Below are 22,992 nucleotides of genomic sequence, written 5' to 3' on the forward strand. Positions count from 1 at the left end.
ACCAGAAATTATTTTCATACCATTTATAACTTTCTGCAACTTGATTACTTTTATAATTTACTGTCCAAATGGTTTCTATTATATTACGATTTTATTCTTATTGTATTTAATTTCTTTATCATTATTTTGATCTCTACTTTTGGGGTTAGGTGATAGCCCAGCATAATAATGTCAATTCAGTTCAGTCCAGAACATCTCAGCGTTAGCAGGCTCTTAGTGTTGGGTGCTAGGAATCATATCCCTGCAAAGCATCCCCTGCCTATCTCATTGTCATTGCGTTAAACTACATGATCATTGTTTGTTGCACTGAAGAAGTTATTGTCTCACATTCGTTGCTCACTTTTCTTGTGATTATTTTCCCCATTGTGAATTACTTGCAAACCGAAATTTCGGCCTGGGTAAGAAAATAACGAGTTCCACGATCAGCACTGTGTGTGTCGCAAAGTATTTTGCAAACATCTTCAATACTGATTATAATTTGCCAAAATTAGGGAGGGGCTGAGCCCCGTGCGTAGTTGTCCCACACGCATAGGATGACGTGGTTCTTCAGCAGATCCCCAGGCAGAATTTAAGTCTTGTTATTGAGACGACATATGCAATTTTAAGGGGATTCACTATATTTGAATATTGATGTATGTGTACCAGTACATAAACATGTCAACATTGTAACTTTACTCCACGTGCTTGTTAGAATGGAAGTTTACGCCGATAACAATTGGAACAAGTCCCTCTGTACTGCCAGATCGCATGGAACCGTGCGTTCCGTAGTAAAATCGATTTGTAATCTAGCGCGCGTCAAATAATGAGACTATCATATCGAGGATCTGAAGTGCGCTTTGGAGACTGCAGAGGCGCTACTCTTTCAGCTGGGGATTCGTCAGCGTTTTTCGGCTCGTGGCAAGGCATGAATGAAAGCTGACTCATCGCTTCTTTTGACAGTGCGGGTAGAGGCAGAATTGCTCAAGGTAATTGATAGGCATATCCATTAGAGTCTAAATCGCATGCAATCTTGGTGTTGGAAGTCAATTATTGGATGTCAACACACTACGGCAGCCTCTGATTTTCTGTTATATATTGCTTGTGTGGTTAAAGTGCCATAGGTCCTGTTTCTACAGAACTGTTTGTATTCCATAACCTGTTTTGATGTCCCTAAAAGTTTATATTTTATCTTGCACAATGGTTTATTATATTGTGTGCCAGTGTCAAACTTTCCCCTTCGGTGTGTGCTGCATTGGCAAAGAAGAGAAATATGGAGAAATCACCAATACAAGAGAGTACCTTTCTTTTTTTAAAAAAAATGTTAATGATTATTGTATATTTTCATGTAATTCTTAGCTCAGCCGTGAGGTATTTTCACATTAGAATCCACACTCGCAGCTAATTCAAGTAAGATAGTGAGTTATAACGTGAGTCCAGCAGGCAGGCTCATTCATCTAGCACATACACGCAGTCACGCATGTGTACCAGATTTAGATTTTCCATAAGATGAGGAAGCAGTTATACCTTATCAACTGTTGTAGCCTCTTACAAGGACGGCTGTTTATAGTCGAACAGTCCCTTTCTTTTCGATAGCTTAATACATGCAAGAGCTTCTCCCTCTTAAACAGGTGAACATGTGTGTGTGAAGGACTGCAACAATTGGCAGAATTCGTTCCATTGCGTGAAAACTGATTTCTCATTGGCGAGGGAACATATTTCATTCTCTTTCAGTTTAAAAGCTAATTTATAGACATACGGATGACTGTTTTATCACACTATATTTTCGTAATAGGTTGTACTCACGATCCCATTGCAACTCTTTGCAAGGTTCATTATGTATGCATTTATGTTCCATGACAATTCTTTATTGGTGCTTATGAAAGGCATACATGCAGGTATGGAAGTTATGCCCCGGGCATTCTCTTGATCGTCAAAAGTTTGTTTCAATTTCCTTTATAGTTAGACTAACCGGAACTGGACGAAAAGTTCAGTGATTCGGATCCCGCTTTTCTTGATCATATACCATGCCTGTCCTTAGTTCACCACAAGATAATACCATATTAGACAGTGATAAGTTTGATCTCATCATGTATTCTTTATTTTTAGAAAGTTTTCGTACAGGATAAATGTTTTTGGCCAGTGCTTTATATAATATGTGTATATATATATATATATATATATATATATATATATATATATATATATATATATATATATATATTAGACTGAGGCCACTCTCGAGTCACATTTTACAGCTCTCGTTAACGCCTGAATATCCCAGATAGTAGCTTTTTCTCGTATCTCTATATTGACTAGTCTGGAATATTTGTATCACGCCTCTCGTCAGTTATTGTTTGAATGCCATTTACCTGTAGAACAATTATTCTGGAACATTAACTCCGTTTTACAAGTAACGTAGCTCCTCGGAAATTATAAAAAGGAGTTAAAAACTGAAAGGGAGGACTAGTATTCGCGATACCTACCGTGTCAAATATATATATAAAAAAACGAGGTTATATTCCTTGCTTATTTTCAAGTGTTTAAGAATTTCCGTTTAACTGGCCATGGTCACAGAAACTTGTTTTTACTTAAGTGAATGGGGTAAGAGAAAACTTCAGGAATACGAAGAAGTTAAAATATGTCAATTCTTATACACAGTAGATTACTCTGTTCTCGCAGAATCAGTACAGTGAATAAATTATCGAAATTCCTGCTTACAAAGAACTACTCAGTTGCTTCGTGCTTCACTGGATTTTGGTACCACTTCTCGTTGATGTTGAACTACATGCAATACTATTCTTCGTGGAGGAAGTGTGTTACCACTGAACTTACACACAGTTTAAATTTGTAGGACAATAGTGTAGGCTCTGGAAGTGTAGATGTAATGGTGCGTAATACTAGGTAGTTAACAGAATGGCGCATCTTGCACAAATTCCAAGTTAACGTAAGCGTGAGGAGATGGTAGTTAATCGTGGCGTAACGTTGTCAGTCTCAGGGAACGTGCTTTTTGTTGGAAATGCGACTTTCGAATTATACGAACTGAGGAAAGTTGGAAGAACTTAAAGCAAAACGCTTTGGTAACATTCAGAATTCGTTGAGGGGGGTCATTATACATTGCAAACTGCATTTGCTACAGGTTTTCTCGAGATGCAAGATCAGACAGTAGTAACATTCGTTCCTCTACATGTTGAGTGCTAGACAATCTGTTTCCTGGGGGTAAATCCTTGATAACGTGACAAGTATTCTGGGTTCATATTTAGACGTACTGGAAGCACATCAAAGCCGGCTTCTCAACGGAAGAGAGCATGAACACAACAGTTATCCAAAACTTCATATTGTATATTAAGCATGGTAGCAATTAGTTTCATCTTTTTTATTTGTTCACTGGAAACTTTTTCCAGAAACTCCAAATTATAATTTCAAAACTCGACAGTTACACGATATACCTACGTACATGGTTTATCTCAAATGTAACAAATTTCTTCATGAACTTGGCCTATGTATTTGAACAGGTATGTGCGCTCAGAGATGAAAAACATTAGTATCAAAATCAAGGGGTCCCGGGTTCAATTCTTAGTAGTTCGAATCACACTTTAAACTAGATCCAGTCCCGATTATCATAAAGTGAGCTTAAAAACGAACTGAAAGAAGCCAGTCAGGTTCATCGTGAACTGAAATGTTTCTTCATACATTGTCCTTATTTGTGTAATTTTGCTCATTCGACATTTCGTTTTGACGGGGTACGCCATTGCTTCAATTTTTAAGTATGTTTCAAGATGCATCGCCAAATTTGGGAGAAAATTAGTCATTAACATCAGAACTTGGGAGACATGGGGAATGGAATTATGTTCTCTTGTTAATTTAGGAAGAGAAATTCACTTCTCTATGCACCCTTGTGCCACTGAAGAAACAAATGATTAGAAACACAAAGTGCAATGACATGGAATATTTGAAGGACTTGCAATGCTTCCAATTTTTTTATCGGGAAGTTTTCCTTATCCAGCCCTGACAGTGTGCTGTATCGTTGGGAATATTACTCTGATCTACAGCAGATTGGAACTAAAGTATTGGTTGTGTGGAAGCAATCTTCCCTTATCCCCCATTTTTCTCTCGCTTGGATGCCACCGAGAAACACTTCTTGCTGTAATTTCTTTCCACCGTGCTCTGGTCACGTCCAATATCCAGATGTGCCAACCAGTTGAATTCGTAGCTCGAAATTGCAATAGAAGACCAATTTTTTTTATATATTATCCCGGGGGTGGGGGGACCTTCATGCTTGGATAGTCTCGTGTACAATCGCGGCGTACTCTCCAGTAATTTGAGATCAGTTGATGGAATGGCCTAGAGTGTGTTTCATTTCTTTGTTCGCAGTTACTCCGGAAGATCGTTCTTAAGGTAACACCAGGAGGGGATGATATAATCCGGACTGAATTGCTGTGCATTTGGGGCGCGATGGGTCGCCATTGGCGCTTGAACGCAGGTCCGGGCCGGCAGTTACCAAAATAAGAAGTGAATTTATGGCATTGGGAGTCGGCTGTAGTGCGGGAAAGGGCCGACATGGCGCCACGATGTGGATCAATATGGAAGGAAGCTCTTGCTTGCTGGCTGCGGCAGTTTGTACGCTCTAGTTCTCGAGCGTCTCCCAAGTTTTCAATAAGGCTCTCCACATCATTACACGGGAGAGACTTTGCGTGATGGCCACGTCACGCCCTTAGCGTGCTTGTCTTGGACATCATCTCATTCAGAAAAAGGAATCGAATTAAAAAGAAAGGCTTTCATGATATGCCGCGAATCTGGATATTTTCTTTCCTGATTGACCGTACCAACCCCCTTTTTATGGCATCTCGGGTAAAAGATAACATACAATGGTGTGTAATAAAGAGAATGTGAGGTGAGGGTAAATGTTCCATTCCGGATCTTATTTGTCTGAAGCTTCAAGCCGCGAGTTGACACTTCATTAAACTTTTAACTTCTGCAAGGTGCTGTCATAACTTCATGGAACTGCTTCGTGTTATGATGGATTTAAAAAGTAGAACCTTGCACGTGTCAGTCACTGTGCATGTCTGTTGTTCCGAGGTCGCAGCAAAGTCACTTTACGTTTAGCCAGTCATTTCTGCAATTTTTCCTAGTATATTATCACGTTGGAAATGGTTGCACAAGGCACCAACCATACTGTGGAGCAGAGGTACCCAAACTGCGGCCTACGGTCAATTTCTTCAACAGCCTTCAATGGCCCTACACATGAAAACGCAGTGGAAGAACTGTCCTGAGTTCTATCTCTGTAACATCTTTCACCGTTACTCATCCAGTTGACTGTGATCAAAATAAAACGTGTGGCAACCGCAGCTAATAGAACCGATTAAATGTTTTGTGAGGCGGGGGGTTAAATTGTATTTTTTTTTTTATCAGGTTAGATTTATAGTTGCTCCTGTAAATAATGGGAGTCAGTGAATTGATACTGGACAAATGGGCCACAAACCAGTTTACCCCATAATAGAAGTAAAACGTTTGTAACTTAAAAGTGGTCAGCGTAACGCGCTACGAAATCAGATTTCAGCTTTAGATATGCCTGAGGTATTGCCAAGGAAAGTGTTGCCAGTCATTTGTCCCTGCATTTCGTCTGAGCATTCCTCATCGTAAAATAACCAAAGTATTCGTAGATTTCAAGTCCATCGAGCGTCTGTCTGTACCGCAGGAGACCCAGGTTCGACTGGGAAATATCGGACGTAAGAATTTTTCCGACATTGTCCTTGCGTAAAGCGACTCTGGGGTCACCCAGCCTCGCATCACAGGCATCTTGGGGAGGGAAGTAAGGCAACCAGATCGTGGTGCTGATCACGTCCACTATAGCACAGATCGAGTGTGTGCCTTCATGGTACGATGCAGTGCAGAACTTGATCCCCTCCCCCCCAAGTATCAAAACTGGCTTTTATATCAATTCGAGATAATGAATATTCCATATTAAGTAAAAAAAAAAATGCTTACATACTTAAAGGTTTAATGTATGTTGGTATTTTAAGGCCAATATACGTAAGTTCACGAAATTATGGAGTATGTATAGATATAGCAGATCTTGGTTCAGACTACTAAGTTGGCCAAGTGGAGTATTCGTGCAGGTGGTCAATAGCTTAATAATTTGACGATGGTTGGGGTAGGTGGAACGAACCTGCAGGTGGAAACGTGACACACCGGATACATTTTCGAGGTTGCTGCGTTCTCTCGTTCAAGATAGAACATGGACACGAGTTTTTATTATTACTATTATTTTGTCTTCGTGAGTGAAGGCGTTCCCTACTGTATTATTATCTGTAATTTTGTGATTTGCTACATGTACCACTCACTCACACACATACATGCAGGGGAGGGTACTTTGCTTCCATTGTGCTCTTCGCGTCAAAAGAGTTCTTTCCTTTTTTAGCTAGTCCTTTAAAAACCTTATGTCTTCCCTCTCGTTATTCCACACCACTTGCAAACATGTTCAAGACCTTTGCCTTAAGTTCAGGGTGTATCATTATTTAGTTGGTAAATTTTATAGAGGTATATCATTCCAAATTTTTTTCTGACGATTCGAATATAAGTTCCTGATGTGCAATATAGCTCGAAATTTCCTGTGATGGCTATGTATTAGCACGCTTTTTTTTGTCTTAAACGATTTTGCAAAGGTCTGAGCAATTTCGAATGTCCATTTGAAGAGAACAATTATGCTGAACGTTCGATTTTTGTCCCAATTTCTTCTATCGTAGTATATACGGAACTGCTCTGTTTGTAGGATATCCTGTTTCAAGCCTTAAACTAAAATTTGTATTTTCTAAGTTCATAAACTGATAAACCTGGGCTTCTCTCTTAGTTAACTAGTTAGGTCTTTAGATTTTTTCGAAATCTCTTGCAGAAGGCTATTTTTGCTAATTATTATATTTACCTCTTAGAATATTAGGTTTGCTGTACGCCTTGAGAGAAGTCCGTTCAGATGAAAGGCTTTGTTTAAGAAAGAAACTCCTCACTTCTGTAATGGTTGTCTAATGGCATGTGTCTGTTCGTTGTAGGAAAACCAGATCCCTCGCCTGGTCGTCCTGCCCCGCTTCTCGCGGAACCACGGTTTGGAGCCGGTCCCCAGCCTTACAGTAAGTAAATGTCTGCTCTTGGATAAATAAACCACGACAAAGCAGAGTAGAAAACTCCCGTGGCATGTTTCTATCCAAATTTCACGGCCATCTTAATATTTCCGATGTTGTCTTGTACATTTTCCATTTCTCACCTGGTAGTTTGTAATGGTTTTCTCCTCTGCTCAGATCTGTTTAGGGTGTCAGTATAGTATTTTTAATAAGCTTGAAGCATGACCCTCTTGAGTGTGTAGACCCATTAAACTTGGTTTCGAAATACCAGGAATGCCAACAAGAAGGAAGAGGTTGTCGAATTATTGCGGAACCTTTCAGTTGCGTTCATTAAGTACCTACCCAAGGTTTTAGGAAAAGTACGTTTAATGAAAAATAGTAAAATCTAGGACAGATTACTAGCGTGCAGGTTTTTTGCCTGTTTGTCTTTGAATATTCCCTTGCATGGACACAAACTTTAATTTTTTTAACTTTGTTTCGAGCCTGCTATCACATTTTTGTAGTGCGTAGAAATGCCGTTATTTTGCACCTTTTGCTTATTCTCACTTTTCGCTAAGTTTTGCTCACCCCACAGTACACGGTAATCTCTCGTTTTGTGAGTTTTCCTTCAATTTCATCTACCCACCATTTGCCACTGTCGCGATTAGCTGAAAGTGGCCTGCAAGCGACCCAAAAATGTCCTTTCGAGAGCCAACGTGAACCTCAAAAGATTTCATCTCAATTAGTGTATCTTACCATAACTTGGCTAAAACTTTAGCATATCCAGGATAAAATATTACTAGGCTCGTACAGAAAGTAGTGTCCGTTCGGTAATAAAAAATAACAGCCGAAGTTAGTTGAACAATATATTTTTACCATGAAAGTACGGTCACCGGCAATAGAAATGGGACATCTAGATCCTGAAATATTCGGTACCCTGCCAGGCGTTGTGTGTTGCCTAATTATGCACCAATAAATGGATATTAATAGCAAATTTTCAATGCCAACTTCTGCCACCGCCTGTGATTGTACGTACGCCTTGAGCAGCAATTTTTCTACATACCTGCGTGCAGGTTTTTCCTTTGTTTCTTAATTACATGTATCTAATCTTTCCTACCCATCGTCGCTGTTGACACAGAGAAAATTAAAAATACAAAAGGATACATCCACCAAAGTGCAACATTACTTTGAAGACACTTTCGGTCTTGACAAACCAATGTAGGAGAATGTGAGTTCCACCAATCTTTGCCTTTTTACCGTCACTTACGCCCACGTAATCCCCCACCTCCATTTTTTCGTTATACCGTCGTTATGACAAGAAAGAGCGCTAAAATGTTCTCATGAAATTGCGATAGGTAGGAACATATTTTTAGACGCACGTGGGTCACACAACCACTTTGGAGTGGGCGAATCGTGATTTGCCGTGAACACTTACACTTCCTTTCAAGAAACTGAAGCGTTCATTCCAAGCGTATTCTCCCCCTGACATCCTGCTAGAAGTGAAAGCGGGCGTCGAAATTGGGTGCAACGATATAAGTTGCTTTATAAATACACCTCCTGCAAACCTTATTCTCAAGCTTCGCTGTTGGAATTCAATACTAAGACCGTACTTTCCTCCTCGGGAAGACAGCGATATCGACGAAGGGAACTTCCGGTCTAAATAGAAATAGATTGAGGGTGGGCAGCATGGTGCTGAACTTGCAGAAACATAGGAAACGAATAGGGTCCACTGCACGTATTATAGTCAGGGCTTGAAAATGAAAAAGTGCTCTTCTCATGCTTCTATGATCAAAAGGGCAGGTGAAAACTAAATCATAATGAATATATGATATTGGATACGAGTTGAACCTCTCGAGTTCGATACTAGGTGGAGGCACATGGTGGTTCGGGCCCACTCTAAACTGTAGGTCCAGCCCCGATAAGCCTATCTTAGCGTGAAGTGGACTTCAAAGAGTTGGACCTCGTTGATAAGATATGAATCGATTTTCGGCCTCTTTTGGATAATTCGACGAGAATAAATTATGGGGAAAACACATTGACATATCCATGCCTTACTTAGGATTCAAGATCGATAAAGGGACATTCGCAAAGAGCCGCCAAGCCGGGACTTGAACCCGGGACCTCCGATGGCGAGATCGAAAGTCAACCATTTAACGCTCTCGACTACCAAAGCGACAAGATAATTTTCTTTTAGCTGTATATGTTCGAACTGATATAGACGTGTCCGCATATAGGTCGTATGTCATTTCTCCATTGATGCCACGATCTGGCGCATGTGTGCTGAGTCGAAGAGTAGTACAAGAACATGGATAGGAATGGAGTAATAAGCCTAAGTATAGGGCAGAATGCCGATACTGCCCATTCAACCCCTCGTAACAGAGATGCAATACGTGATCGACTTGCTTTCCGCGAGTCTCATCCTTTTTGTGAGATCTCTGTGAACGAGGGTGTACTGAAAATATCGCAGAATGGAAATCTTATCTGTGAGACGTATTCAGGCCTTCGGATAGCCTGTCGGTTATACTGGGTGTATCATAAATACTTGCGGTTACAAATATTTATTGCAAGTAGAGTATTGAACTTACGTTAATGAAACCAGTCCAGAACGAACGAGGAACTCAGTTTTTAACGTCTACAAACGTTCAATGTATGTTCCACGGGTGACACTGACACGTAACGCATCAACTCGATAATCTACTTCTTGAAACACTCGCATCAACATGGTCCTGTCGATAGTGTCTATAGCTGCAATGATACGCTCCCTTGGGGCTGCGATACCACGCGGCATCGGTGAGACTAATACCCTGTCTTTGATGAAACCCCACACAAAAAAAAAAGTCTCACGGTGTAAGGTCCCGTGATCTTGAGGACAAAAACATTGCACAAAACACTGTGAGTGGTGTGAAGGATGTTGGTGATCTGAGAGTCGCCTAGCGGCAGGGATATGAACTCTCAGCTTAACGAAACATGCATCCACTTTTTATAGGTGATCATTTCTGAACATCATACCACAATATTTTGAGAAGTTCTTATGAAGAACAATAACAACAAACTTGAAGAGTACAGGTACGTTTCTTCCCACAAAAAAGAAAACAAAAAAACAACTCTGTACTGCACCGAGAGATATGCAATGCATGGCCCATGGTTTACCAGATGACACCATAGTAGTCTACAGAGCACGTTATTGAAACTGGCAACGAATGGTTTAAACTCTTGAATTCCATCGTGACGATAAGATTTGTAGAGATTTCAGGCATATCAACAGACCTCGAATAAGAGAAGAGCTTGTCAAAGAAACTCAACCACATGGCCTGCTCTGAACTGTCGTGTCTGCTATCCATTAGTTATTCTGAACGTTACAAAAGACAATTTAATATTTTTCTTGCGTAAATATTCGTGCACGGTTTTTGTACTAAGATGGTTGCGTGAGACACACATACCGAGCCGCAACTTGCAGTAAGGCACAGGTGTTCATTGTGTCCTTTACGTTATCATTTCATTCTGTCAGACGTGGACAACTAAATAATTAAACAAAATAACTCAGCGCACGTTGATTGGTTTTTCATTTCATTTTAGAAATTCTTTGACTGATTTATCCTTGCACTTACCTACAAATTAGTGCAGTACCTTTGTTAAGTCGGGACTTGATAACAACTGAGGCAGCTTCTGCTTTGTTCTCCATGTAATTATTATGCATGGGTTCCTTCCTGATTCCTGTAATAGACATTGCTTTGTAGCCTGAACAGAAATGTTTTCAAGTTCAGGCGACTTCCAAGTGGAATTAAAGCAGCAAGCGCGTGCTGTACAGTCTCGCAGCTTGATTACAAAGATCAGTGGCAGATAACGTCCGGTGTCCACCAAAGATCCTAGGTTCGACTTCTGGCCTGGGCATGTGTTTGACCCTTTGTCAATTTCATCATCATTAATTTGATTTTGATCTTTATTTATCATCTCGTCTTCCACTTTTGGCTAATCGCGACGCCGAGGATGGTTATTTTATGTACCGTATTTGCCGGCGTATAAAATGCACTTTTTGCCTTTAAATAACGGCCTGAAAAACAGGGTGCGCCTTATACGCCGATACTCGATTTTTGATTATCTTCATTTCTGGAAATTTTCTCTCCTGAATTAGATTTTTTTCTCGATTCCTTGCCGTAGATAAAAATGTATTCTTTCCAAGTTAGATTAGGTAAGCTATTTGTTGAAAGTAGGCCTACATATTTCTTTGCATTAGAAATACTATAAATTAATTATAAATTCAGAGTTTTTTCCTAAAAAATGTGTTCAAGAAAGATGCGTCGTATACACCGGCAAATATGGTAATTGATGAAGGGGCGCTCACCATGCCCAGACCGGGAGTCGAACCCCCGCCCTCCTAGCGTCGTAGCGCGCTGTGCTCTACTAAGGAGGTCACCCCCCCCTCCCTCGATAACGAGATTACGACGTAAAATAAGCAAAAATACAAGGGAAACACTCGTAGGATAAATACAAAAGCAAACTTGAATAAACTTCAAACCTCGTTTGCAGAAACTTACCTGTTTCCAGCAATGAAACTGATGAAATACTGCCGTCGTAGTCTCCCCCCACACGTGCCCGCCTGTATGCAGCATGCATGTGTAATAGCCTAAAACAACCCAAAGTTTTACCAATTAGGTTTCCCCCTGTGGACGTCGAACTTCCATGGTTGTATGACACGCGGCCCCACTCGGCTACATTGACAATGCACGATGACTTTTCATTCAGTGTTGTGGCGGAAGGAAACTGAAAACGTGATGAAAATTTTTAAAGGCAAGCGGAGAGCTCTCGCAGAATAAAGATTGGTGGCAGTGTAATGCTAACATAACTAAAGGGGGAATAAGGAATGGATTTTGCCTTGTATCTTTGTCTGTTTATATCCAGAAGGCAAGTAATAATCCAATTTCTCCAGCATATTCCATATACAGTAAATAACGTAACTATGCTCTGTTGAGTCTCATTCTCAAAATACAGGGTGATTCTTAAGTCGAAGATGTTTTGCGGACTTGCTGAATCACGGTATACATTAGGTAACACTTACAGCGTGTCATTGCACAAACCTCACGTCATGGATTCATTTAAATTTTTGACGCCTCGTTTCGACGCTAGGAACACTCGTAAAACTTAATTTTATCCTGAATATATGTGCTATCACACAGCTGCCACTAATGGATTGGCTTTGTAATTAATATAAAAAGATCATAGTAAAGTCTCAAACGAGACTAAGGTTCGGTAACATCCCTACACTTAAACTCTTGGCACACAACGTTAACCGCTAGATTTAGAATGGCAGTAACTGATCTAGCGTTCTCTCTTGACCCAACAACCCATACTGCTGAAATATGCAAACATTGGATTTTTTCCATCACAAACACCACAAATTCCGTGGAGTGGCAGCTGGCAGAGCGTAGTGAACTTCAGTTCGAAAATTTTGCTCCAATCAAAACAAAGGAAAGCGTGATCAGGAATTCGGCTTCGTTCAGGCACTACGCTCGGCCACGATTAAGTTTTCAGTTTATCACCCAAGAAGATCCCTCCATGCTGCGAGTACAGAGTGGTGGCACGTGTTAGACAAGCTCGCAAGACGACAATCCTGACTTTTATTGTACTGTAAAAGCTATAAAAAACTACCGTCGGCCGCCTTCTCCCTAGTTTTTTTTTTTGTTAACGATATGTAGGTAGTATTTGCATAACTTATTGCGTGTGGGAGCCTAATGGTTGGCTCTCTCCATTTGGTACGAGCAGTCCCGGGTTCGATTCCCAATATTGACCCAGCATCGTTAGGACAATTAGGAGCTACTTGATAGCAACAGTAGCACACTCCGGTCTCTGAAGACTGAAAACCGCGCACGTTGGGCACTATACGCTGACCACTCAACGAAAAAGTTTCTTGGAAGGCCTTGGCCTTAAACGGGGTGTTTGCATTGCATTATTATTTATTATTATATTGTGTGTATGAAACAGTGGATATCCAATAACCGGAAAACTAACTTTGAAGTTTTCAAAGTGAATATACTACGGCTTCGACAGCCTTGTAAAAAAAGAGTTCGTGACTCCGTGGCGAATGGTTAGCACAGCGCTACGACGCCAGGGGGATCTGGTTCGAATCCGGCCTGGGCGTTCTTTGTGGTGTCCCTTCATGAATTTCATGATATCGTCACTCATGTTCATTTTCGCGATAAGCCAAAAGTGGGAAAAGGCCGAAGTAAAATAAATCAGTCAATCAAGACTCCGGCATGTTATTTGAAAAAATGTACCTAAATTTGCTTTACTATTGAAACCTTTTCAGACATAACATGCACATATCTACCTGATTTTGTATAGCTAAGTCTTAAAGGAAAACACCCAGATGTCAACCTCTGTTTCTCGTAGTGCACCCTCGGCTGTATTTTGCAGACTAACGAGGCTCTGGCGCCTGGACTCTGTGCGACTTGTGTTTGCGATTGTCCACTTCATCCATTCTAGTCTTCGCTTTAACTAAAAGTGGCAGATAACCAAAGTAATATAATCCAAATCAACCAATCATTACATTCTCTTTATAAAAACTACAAAGTTAGTACAAAGGCGGTTATGATCCTCTACTGCTTGGTTACATATATTGAGGATAAAATTGAATTTTCGAGTGTTTGTAACGTCCAAACAAGGCGTCAAAATTTAGAAGTTGTTTGTCTTGATGTATATACGCTGTTGACGTTTGTTTGATGACACGCTGCATATATTATTTATACATATTATGTATTTCGAAATAAGACCGACATTTACAAGTCGAGACAAGACCGACCCTCTGCCAAGTCTTGTCTAGCCTCGACAACCCTAGAATGGATAAGAATGTTAGCAGTTCCTCGCATATGATTATTAGATTGTACTCATCCCATTGCATTGGTCGTAACAGAAATTGGAAGGCTTTGTCATAGCCTTCGAGTTTACCTCTGATCGGTCTGGCTAGGAATACATACGCAGTGTCGCACTGAAAGGATGTCTCTGGTGGTTGCAAAAGCATCGCACCACACGTGTAAATTTCGCCACAAGCTGCGAACGTATTCTTGCCCACGCGTACCGGTGTGCTCTTTAGGAAAAAATTGGCGATCATCCCATTCGTCAGCATTCCCTTCTAGTCGTGGGACACCCATTTGGGCTTCGTTACGTGCGCTGTCTGGAAGTTTTCAAAGGGAGTGGTTGTTGATGTGCCAGCATTTACAAAGTGCAACATACATCTCATAATTTTGAAAGGGCAGTTTCCTTTGTTATACCATGGACTGCAGAATATGAATCAAGCCTCGAGTAATGGTTGCTATATTTACTTGTCTCCGTGGCAGGGTGGTCACCGTAACGAAGTCGCAGACCCCAGTGTGGAACCCTGAGTTGCGATTGTACCAGCATCCATTCCATATATTCATCTTCGTCGTCGCAATTAACCCGAGAGATAAAAAAGCGGCGAAATGACAGTTCTCATGAAAGCCTCACCTCACTTAACCAGCTCTCCTGGATTTCGGATTCTTACAGCATATTAGCCGGTGTCAATGAATACCTCTTCGCGTCCTAGTTTCTGCAAAACTGGTAGAAAAAATAAGTGTAGTTGAATTTCATATTATTATGATACCAAATCCACATGCAAACAAGTTAATGTTTTTCTCCCCATGGCGAAATGTGGTTACACCTGAAGAAACAGGACAGTATGAATGAAGTTGCCGTCTTGATGTGATTCCACTAGCGTATTCAGCGAATTGTGACGAACTAAAGTAAAATATCGCAGAAACAAGGTCTGTATCAGATACCGGTAGGCACAGACTATATCCATAAAGACTGACAGACTGATTCATAATAAGCTTTTTTGGTCACGAGTAAGGTTTTGTGGCTATCCCTAATTAGTTAAATGTTTTATCATTGCTTCTCATCAGTGTAGTTAATTAGGGGTTGCAAAACTGGAGTAGTGTATAAATCATGAATGGTACTGAGAAAAAGTTTAGGGCCAAACCAGGGCATGAGTGTTTGCAATAATTTCAGATTAAGTAGTGTAAGAAATGTACACACGTGCTCGTAGTTGATCAGTGGTTGTGTATTCGTATTGAATGTTGTTTTTTTTTACTCAGTCATCTGTATATTTGTGGTTTTGTTATACACAGACCTGGTAAGGTTGAAGAAAACTCGAGAGCAGCTTGTTATCTATGGACATTTGTTCAAACGGTAGTCATGGCTACACTGTACAGGAAGGGTAGAGTACTGTAATGAAACAGAAATCATGCATTGTCATTGTAAGTCGGTTAACGTGGAATATTGTGAGCGGGAGTGCTCAAAGATTATTTTTCAGTGACTAGGCTCCACCAGTTTCTGAATTGTGCAACACGCCCACTAGTGTGCAGATGTATTTGTTCCAGTGTGAAATGTGTCGGTGTAACGTTAAATACCTAAGTGGTTCTGTAATAGGCATAGACGTGCGCAAACCCTCTGATTAGGGGGGGGGGCAAAGGCCTCTATTAAAGTTCAGTCAAAGAAAGAAAAACCTCATTCCATCTCACCGTTTTATTGTATTGATGGGTACTAAACTAGTGTGTGTCCGGACCCAACGAAATTAGAAGAATTCCAGCTTTCGTAGCACAAAAGTTCTGTTGCCCTCCCCCTTTATTTTCAATCTCTGTGGTTGACTAATTTACATATAAACGTGATTTCGTATAGCAGATTCAAACAGCTACACATAATTTATTCATTTCCAATGTGAGACCAATTTATTCTGCGGTCACATAGATACAACCCAACTAGGCTAACGAATAAAATGCGCGATCACTTTATGCACAGTAAGGCTAATCAGGACTGGACCTACAGTTTAAAGTGGGATCCGAACCACTATGTGCCTCCACCGAGTGAGAACGAAGTGAGATAGTCCAATAAACCGCCATAGTTGCTGGAAACTTTCTTCGGTTTGAAAATACTTAATTTTTTAAAGAGAATAATATTGTTTAATAACTGTAATAAGATTTCTCTACACTAAATTTCTAAGTGAGTATTAGGAGGGGCAACTGCCCCCCGTGCGCACGCCTATAATAGGTTTACAAGGAAAAGCAGCGGTTTACTCTGGACCTTTATAAACTTCCTATAGAAAGGATTGAAGTCCAACAAATGTGAGATAGCCTAGCGGTAGCTTCCTCCAATAGGATCGGAACGCTCTGGTTCATTTGCCACCTTCCCACTGCCTTGGACTCAGGGTTCAAGAACGCGTCTGATGGGAGCCGTAAATTCTAAAGTCGGGAAGTAAACATAGGAGCATGCATTGAAGGAATTTTCCGGGACAAACAGTTCGTTGTTCGATGATCCGCTTGACTGGATATTCACGTGACGGCGGAATAGAAAGGGGTACATATTTCTTAGGAAGGGATGGGAGTCTTCCTCTGGCTCCTTGAAGGAAGTTTATCACAAAGTGCCGTCCGTCTTCCTCGACGTAGAAACACGTGCATCAGCAGATGCTGTAGTGAATGGTATTTTTAAACCCGTAGCCATCACCACCATTGTGCGCATCCTATCGACTCCTGTTGCCCAATTGTTGACGGGGATGCAATGCTCATTCGTTTCTATGCAGTTGCTAAAAGCACTGCCTTTATATGTAGTTAGTTACTACACTACATGAACTTAATATTTTTTTTAATATCTCATCAACATTCCGTTAAAAGAAACTAATACCATATTCACCCCCGCCCTATTTTTTTTCCTGTCGACGTGTTCCAAAGTTGTAACTTCTCGGCAAGAATTTTCTCACCAAACCTCGGGAATTGCTTATCGTTGTTGTTGAATTTTAAATCCACTTTATGCACAGAAAGGCTGTACCTGCAGTTTATAGTGCGATCCGAACCACTATGTGCCTCCACTGGGTATCGAACCCGGGAACCATTGATTACAAGGCGACGAAGTTAACCACTACGCCATCGGGGAGGCCCTGCATTGCTTATCGTTCCGTGCCCATTTTCTCTACTGTCGCTAACATATAGGCATACATTATATATATTGTTACAATCAAAATTTTATGTTTATCAATTCCGTGAATAAATGTGTTTCAAAATTGATGGACTGCAATGGGTGGAGATGTGATAAGTACAATATTGGCCCAATACCGCTGAATCGTACGTTTGTTTTGAGTATGTAAACTGTTGTATTTAATAGGGATGTCTACGTTGAGTGCTTTAGCCACTACACATTAAGATTTGTCATTAGAAATTACTAATTTTTTTGAGAAAATTATTCCATAGACACCCTGACATGTTCCCCTTTCTTTTGCTAAGGATATTTTAACTTAGGTTAGAATGATCTTGCAACCTAGTGGTTCCGTTGGAATTCCCGGTGGCAGCACATTACAGGGCGTGTGACCCCACTTTAAACTATAGATCCAAACCCAATTTATCAATCTCCCAATGAAGCTGGTATAAATCCACCTTAGATTAAGTTTGCAAATTTTACCATTTCTCCCGAAACGATATTTAAATTATGTATGAAGTTATGGTACAGACTGAAGACTGGAACATTTTCCCTTGGAAAAGTAGGAGATTACATGCAGAGCAGTGCCCGATAAAGGAGCTTAGAATTCTTTTCTCCAAGTGGTCGCCGAGGCTGCGACCGAAAGCCACAGACTTGTAATTACATCACTGTGGAAGCCTGCCAAAATTCACGCATCGATATTCCCCAGCCCCCCAAGCCGTACTGCTCATTTGAGGTGGACCTCTGGTACTTTGCCAGCCAAAATAACACGAAAGAAACGTGAAAACTAGTGATGGATGAGATCCTACCTACACATGCACTTTGCACTCGCAAAGGTAGAGCAGGAGATATTGGCGTGTGAAATCAATTGGATTTTAAATACTGGAGGGTTTTTTTTTTCGTTTGTTTTTTTCGGTGCATTCGAATATCGAAATCGTGTACGTACTGCTCGTACTTAGCCAGCAGATAAATTTTCCTTCTCAAAATATATCTAGTATTCTTAATTATTATTTTTTTTTGCCCAAATTGCATCTTTCATTCACGTCAGTTTTCGTAAACAGATTTTTTTTCTTGCATGCAAATGTGTGATGATATTGATATTCAACTTTCTAAAGTCCTGTTAAAAAGTTCTTATGCTCAGGACATGCCTATTAGTGTATCTGTCATCACTTCTACATCTTCTCTTCGCCTTTGTTTTCATGGAAAGTGTTTAAGTTCATTCATTTAGTCTCTTCCCTCCTCCTTCAGAAAGGTGATATAATGATTAGAGCCCGAATTTCTAGGTACTAAAAACTGCCCAAAGCAACATAGAAAGCAGACACATTTTCCATACTCGTAAAAATGGAAAGTCCTCAAATTCAGCCGGACCCTGTGGCCGATTTGTTCGCACATCGCGCTGCGACGCCAAGGGTCACTGGTTGGAATCCCGCTCGGGCTTAGTTGTTTGTGAATGTCCATTCATCAATTTCATCCCTATTTTCGCAAATTAGCCAAGAGGCACAAAACGCGAAGTAAAATAAACTAAATCAATCCTCAAATTCAAATTCTCTCATCAAGAAATTTAATACATAATATAGACGGATATAATTTCGTAATGCACGCAGAAGGTTGCATGATTTTTTTATTTAACGGAAACCGTATTAAGTATTGTTTATTCATTTTTAAAACTGATTTAGAAAGAAATATCCATCATAACCTAAAATACTGGAAAAGTTTTTTTTTTTTTTATTGTATATCAACAATTGATCTCCGTTCAACATGACGGGATATTCACAAAGGAACAATCGTTCCCAGGTCGGGATTCGAACCTAGAATCCTCGGTGTAGATATTGTGGGTCGAAGGCGCTTGGTCACCAAGGGGCGATCGCTATCTATTATTCTCGTGTTTATTGAAAACTTCTTGTTAAGTTCTAGTCAACAAAATGAGGGGAAGAACGTTCCTGTGCTCCCTGAATGCGCCTTTTGGGAAACCAACCAAAAAATGCATTACAACTCACTTTTCGCAGTTAACGTTGTTTTGTCCTCTGTCGAAGTGGAACAATTTCGTAGTCATTGTAGAATTTGCGTATAAAGATTATTACTTTGAAACGCACTTCTGTTCTGAAAGCATATCAATCTGATCACAGGAACAAAAATAGGCATTTAGGACAATATTCGGGCTCTAATAATGACACACCTTGTTTGGGCCCATTTACCGAAATGAAAAAAGCTCTGTTAAAAATTGTCATGATCACGATTGAATTTTAAGCGCAGGCATCGGGCCGACGTTGCGATTGGGTCGACGACAGCGCAGGTTGGCTCGAGTTGTGTCTTCATAACTGGCTCTTTATAAAATTAATGAAGCAAAGCTTAACTTGGCATCAATCTAAGATAACCTGTATCATCAGATAAAGTAAAATTCTAAATTTGACACGGAACATTGCATGTTTCCATACTTTTAACTTTGCTCCTGGCATCGCTACCTCTCTATTTCATTGTATCGAATAAAGTTGTGGATTAACCTGCCAACCTACGTACATCCCCCTTTGACATCGGAAATTCGTCTTCCAGCACACGCGGCAAAGCAATTCGTTGCAGTCCCGCATGAGCGAGTAGCTGTCGTGCAAGCCGATGTCAGTGCAGGATCCTATGTTGCAGAAAGGAAGCTCTTTGAAGCCTCCCACCAGGAGGGGCGTCCTTGGTTCGGGTTCTTAATCTTTCGAGATGAGAAAGTCCTTGGTGGCAGGACGAGTTTCGCACAGCTACCGTAACCGAAAAGGGAGCGAGGTGAGGAGGGTATGGTGTCTCTTGACTTGGAACGTTTTTATTCCAAGCCAACTACTCCAGTAGATTAGACTCATCAAGTCGTGCTCCCTCATCTGATTTGGAGCCGCTTCGGTGAAGAGTTGTGTTCTCGGCTGACGAACGCGGTACCCAAGGTTCTAGACTGGAGTCAAAAGCCAAGATGTGCGTGTGGTTGTTGTATTTGCCTTTTTTTATCATAAGGGATTGGCCGATACCGATAAAGTAACTAACTCTAACATAAACCTTTTGGTTTATGGCTGCAGCAACGCAAGCCTTCCATCTGTCCCTATCGTGGGCAAGATCAGTCCAATCTTTTCCCATCCTTACCGATTTCCTTTAGGTCCATCTCAACGTTATCCCTCCATCTTCGCCTTCCTACAGGTCTCTTACTGTCAAGTTTCCCAACAAGAATCTTGTAGATTCTTCTTTCCTCACCCATTCGTGCCACATGGCCTGCCCATATATGCCTTCTTGATTTAATTATTCTAATAATATCTGGACGTGAATGCATACTATGCACTTCTAAATTATGTAACCTTCTCCACTCATCCGTCTCATCCCTTTAGGTCCAAATATTTGTCCAAGGATTTTGTTTTAAAATACTCTTAAAAATACCGATAACTGATATACTAGCGATCCGTGACCCTCTTTATAAATGTATTTTTCCAGATTGTAATGCAAAAATAAGGTACATATTTAGACATTTACTTTCAATAAGTAGGGCATGGAGATTATATGCTTATATCCATAAAAAATATAACAAATGACACAATATTGCACTAAATTAAAAGATACATTTAGATTAATCGGATCGGTAAGACTATCGATAATTTTACCGATACACCGATTTGCCTATATCGATGCACACCGATTAATGTACCCCATGTTTAATACAAAGCATTAATCCTGACCGGCGTGATTAACGTCGAGTAGAAGAACGACGTTAAATAACCAAAAACTCATCTCGTGAATAAATACAGGTCGTCTGTCTTCATTCTGAGAACTGTGTCTGTCGGGACTTCGACTTTTTCTCAAAATGTGTATTTTTTCGGGCTGTTGATTTCAAAAGTACGTTTTAAGTGCCTTTAAAACTTCACTGTTGCGTGAAAAATTTTAATTACCAACTCGTGCAGTCGTCAGAACGATCTTTTAAGGAAAAGAGGATCATTAACGCTTAACAAAGCATCGATAATATTTCCCGGTTAAGAACCGTATGGTGAACCAATGGTCAACAAATGTAATTACAAGCAATTCTTGACATAATTTTACAAGTAATACTGACATTTGTAAAACATTAAAAGAGCGATTATAAGGAATTATTGAGCTTTTGAAAGAAGATGTGTTAATTTTTTTTTTATTTTTTTTTTTTAGTTCTGCGTTGCAAATTACTATTCTAGTTTCCCGGGTTTATTCTGAGAATTTGATCACATTTTGCGCTTTAGATTTAAAGATTCGCGTCATTTCGCGATTTAATTTGCATGGTATCTTGTTACGTGTGTTCATACATGAACTCGTACTTGTGACAATTAGTCTGTAGTGCCGTTACGTTTACAAAATAGAAAGAAAAATAGATTTTTTGCGCTTTGAAACTAAATATTGGAAATGCTAACAAAATAAAAAGGGTTAGAGGTACGGCAAACCGACAGTGCTGTAGTTAATATTTCCATGTTAACACAACTAGACATAATTTACTTTTGCAATGTGTGGCAGACAATGTTTGAACTTATTGCAAGTTTGTTTTTACAGTCGTCACATAAAATACGCACTGTGGTTTCGAGGCACCTCTTCCCCTTGAGATTTTTCCCGCTTACTAGGTAAAGCAAATGATGTTAATTCTCGTTGCAGGGGACTCGCTTCGTGGACAGCCACCGTACCCAGGTGGCGGCGATAGATACGAGGATGGCTACGGCGGTCATCAGAATGGTCCTGGATCCTACAATGACTACGGGGACAGATATGGTGGCCCAATGGAAAGGTAGGTTTTCCTGTTTTTGTATCTTCCGCTCGTTTAATGTTTGGTGTTAATTTTTGCTCTGTTTTTTCTTTTTTTCGCGAAAAATAACGTAAAAGCCGCCTGATCGCAGAGATTAACGTGATGGATTCATATTCTTTAGGTCACAGTTTGAACCCATCCTGTTTTTTCTGTTAATTCAGGCGAGTTAACGAAGTCCGCTGACATACTCGTTTCCATGAACCCTATTCCACATTTCGTGACACATTGGTGGTTCGGGTTCGAGTCCTTCTTTTGGCACTGAGTGTCCCCTAATTTAATCAGCATTCGCCCATTGTTGCGATTGGCCGAGGAAGAAGGGAATAAGAAATACAAATACCATACTAGTCTTCTCACCTTCCCATAACGTGCTACAAAGAAAGTGTTGTGGGGCCTCCACGATGACGCAGTGGTAGCGTCGTCGCCTTGTAATCAAGGGGTATCAGGTTCGATTCCCGGTGGAGGCACATAGTGATTCGGATCCCACTTTAAACTGCAGGTCCAGTCCCGATTAGCCTTACTGTGCATAAAGTGGACTTGAAACACCAACTCAATCAATCAAAGAAAGTGTTGTGTGTTCCCGGTGGAAGCGTGTTGCACAGCGGTTCAGATCCCAATTTAAACTGTAAGTCCAGTCCAGATTTACCTATTTGAATATGAAGAAAGAAAACCTGCCGTAAATCTGTCTTGTTATGAGCTCTGTGGTGGTCAAGCGCGTTATGTGGTAGACTTTCGAGTTCCAGTCTTTGATAGGGTCATTAATTTACTTTTACCATTCATCCTCTTCATCATGATTATAGTCACAAAAGGCAGAAATGTGACGAAAATAAAAATTTAAATAACACTTTCCATTATATGTGTCGTCATGGTTACGAATAAATAACCAAATCCGACAAGCTAATCTAAGGTTGTAGCAGAATCTGACACGAATTTGTCAAATTATTATTATTATTATTATTATTAAAAAAAGAGGAATGCAAAATAATATTAAAAGCATATTATTAGAAAATAATATCGGCCAACCCAAATGAGCTGTGGCCAAATCCTGATATCGGACAATTTTTCTATTCGTGTATCCGAAACTTCCGAATGTGCACAATAGTTTTGTAGTTTATCCTTTTTACGGACTCTCCGCATATTCTTTTGATATTTACCTTTTTAGGGCTCTCCGAG

At 40.3% G+C, this 22,992-nt stretch overlaps 1 protein-coding gene across 6 annotated transcripts in view; it reads left to right on the forward strand.

Annotated features, from left to right (window-relative positions):
• sm (heterogeneous nuclear ribonucleoprotein L) overlaps window positions 1-22,992 on the forward strand; it is a 190,730-nt gene that overhangs the window by 146,889 nt on the left and 20,849 nt on the right. For 5 of the 6 annotated variants that reach the window (XM_083111490.1, XM_083111493.1, XM_083111488.1 and 2 more), the window contains 2 exons: window positions 7,023-7,100; window positions 21,675-21,804. In XM_083111490.1, the coding sequence (XP_082967616.1) occupies window positions 7,023-7,100; window positions 21,675-21,804 (208 nt within the window). The remainder of the gene's footprint in view (window positions 1-7,022; window positions 7,101-21,674; window positions 21,805-22,992) is intronic. The other variant, XM_083111491.1, reaches the window with a different exon arrangement.

The sequence above is a fragment of the Lepisma saccharinum genome, chromosome 25, assembly GCF_977018435.1.
Source record: "Lepisma saccharinum chromosome 25, izLepSacc3.1, whole genome shotgun sequence".
Classification (NCBI taxonomy): Eukaryota; Metazoa; Arthropoda; class Insecta; order Zygentoma; family Lepismatidae; genus Lepisma; species Lepisma saccharinum.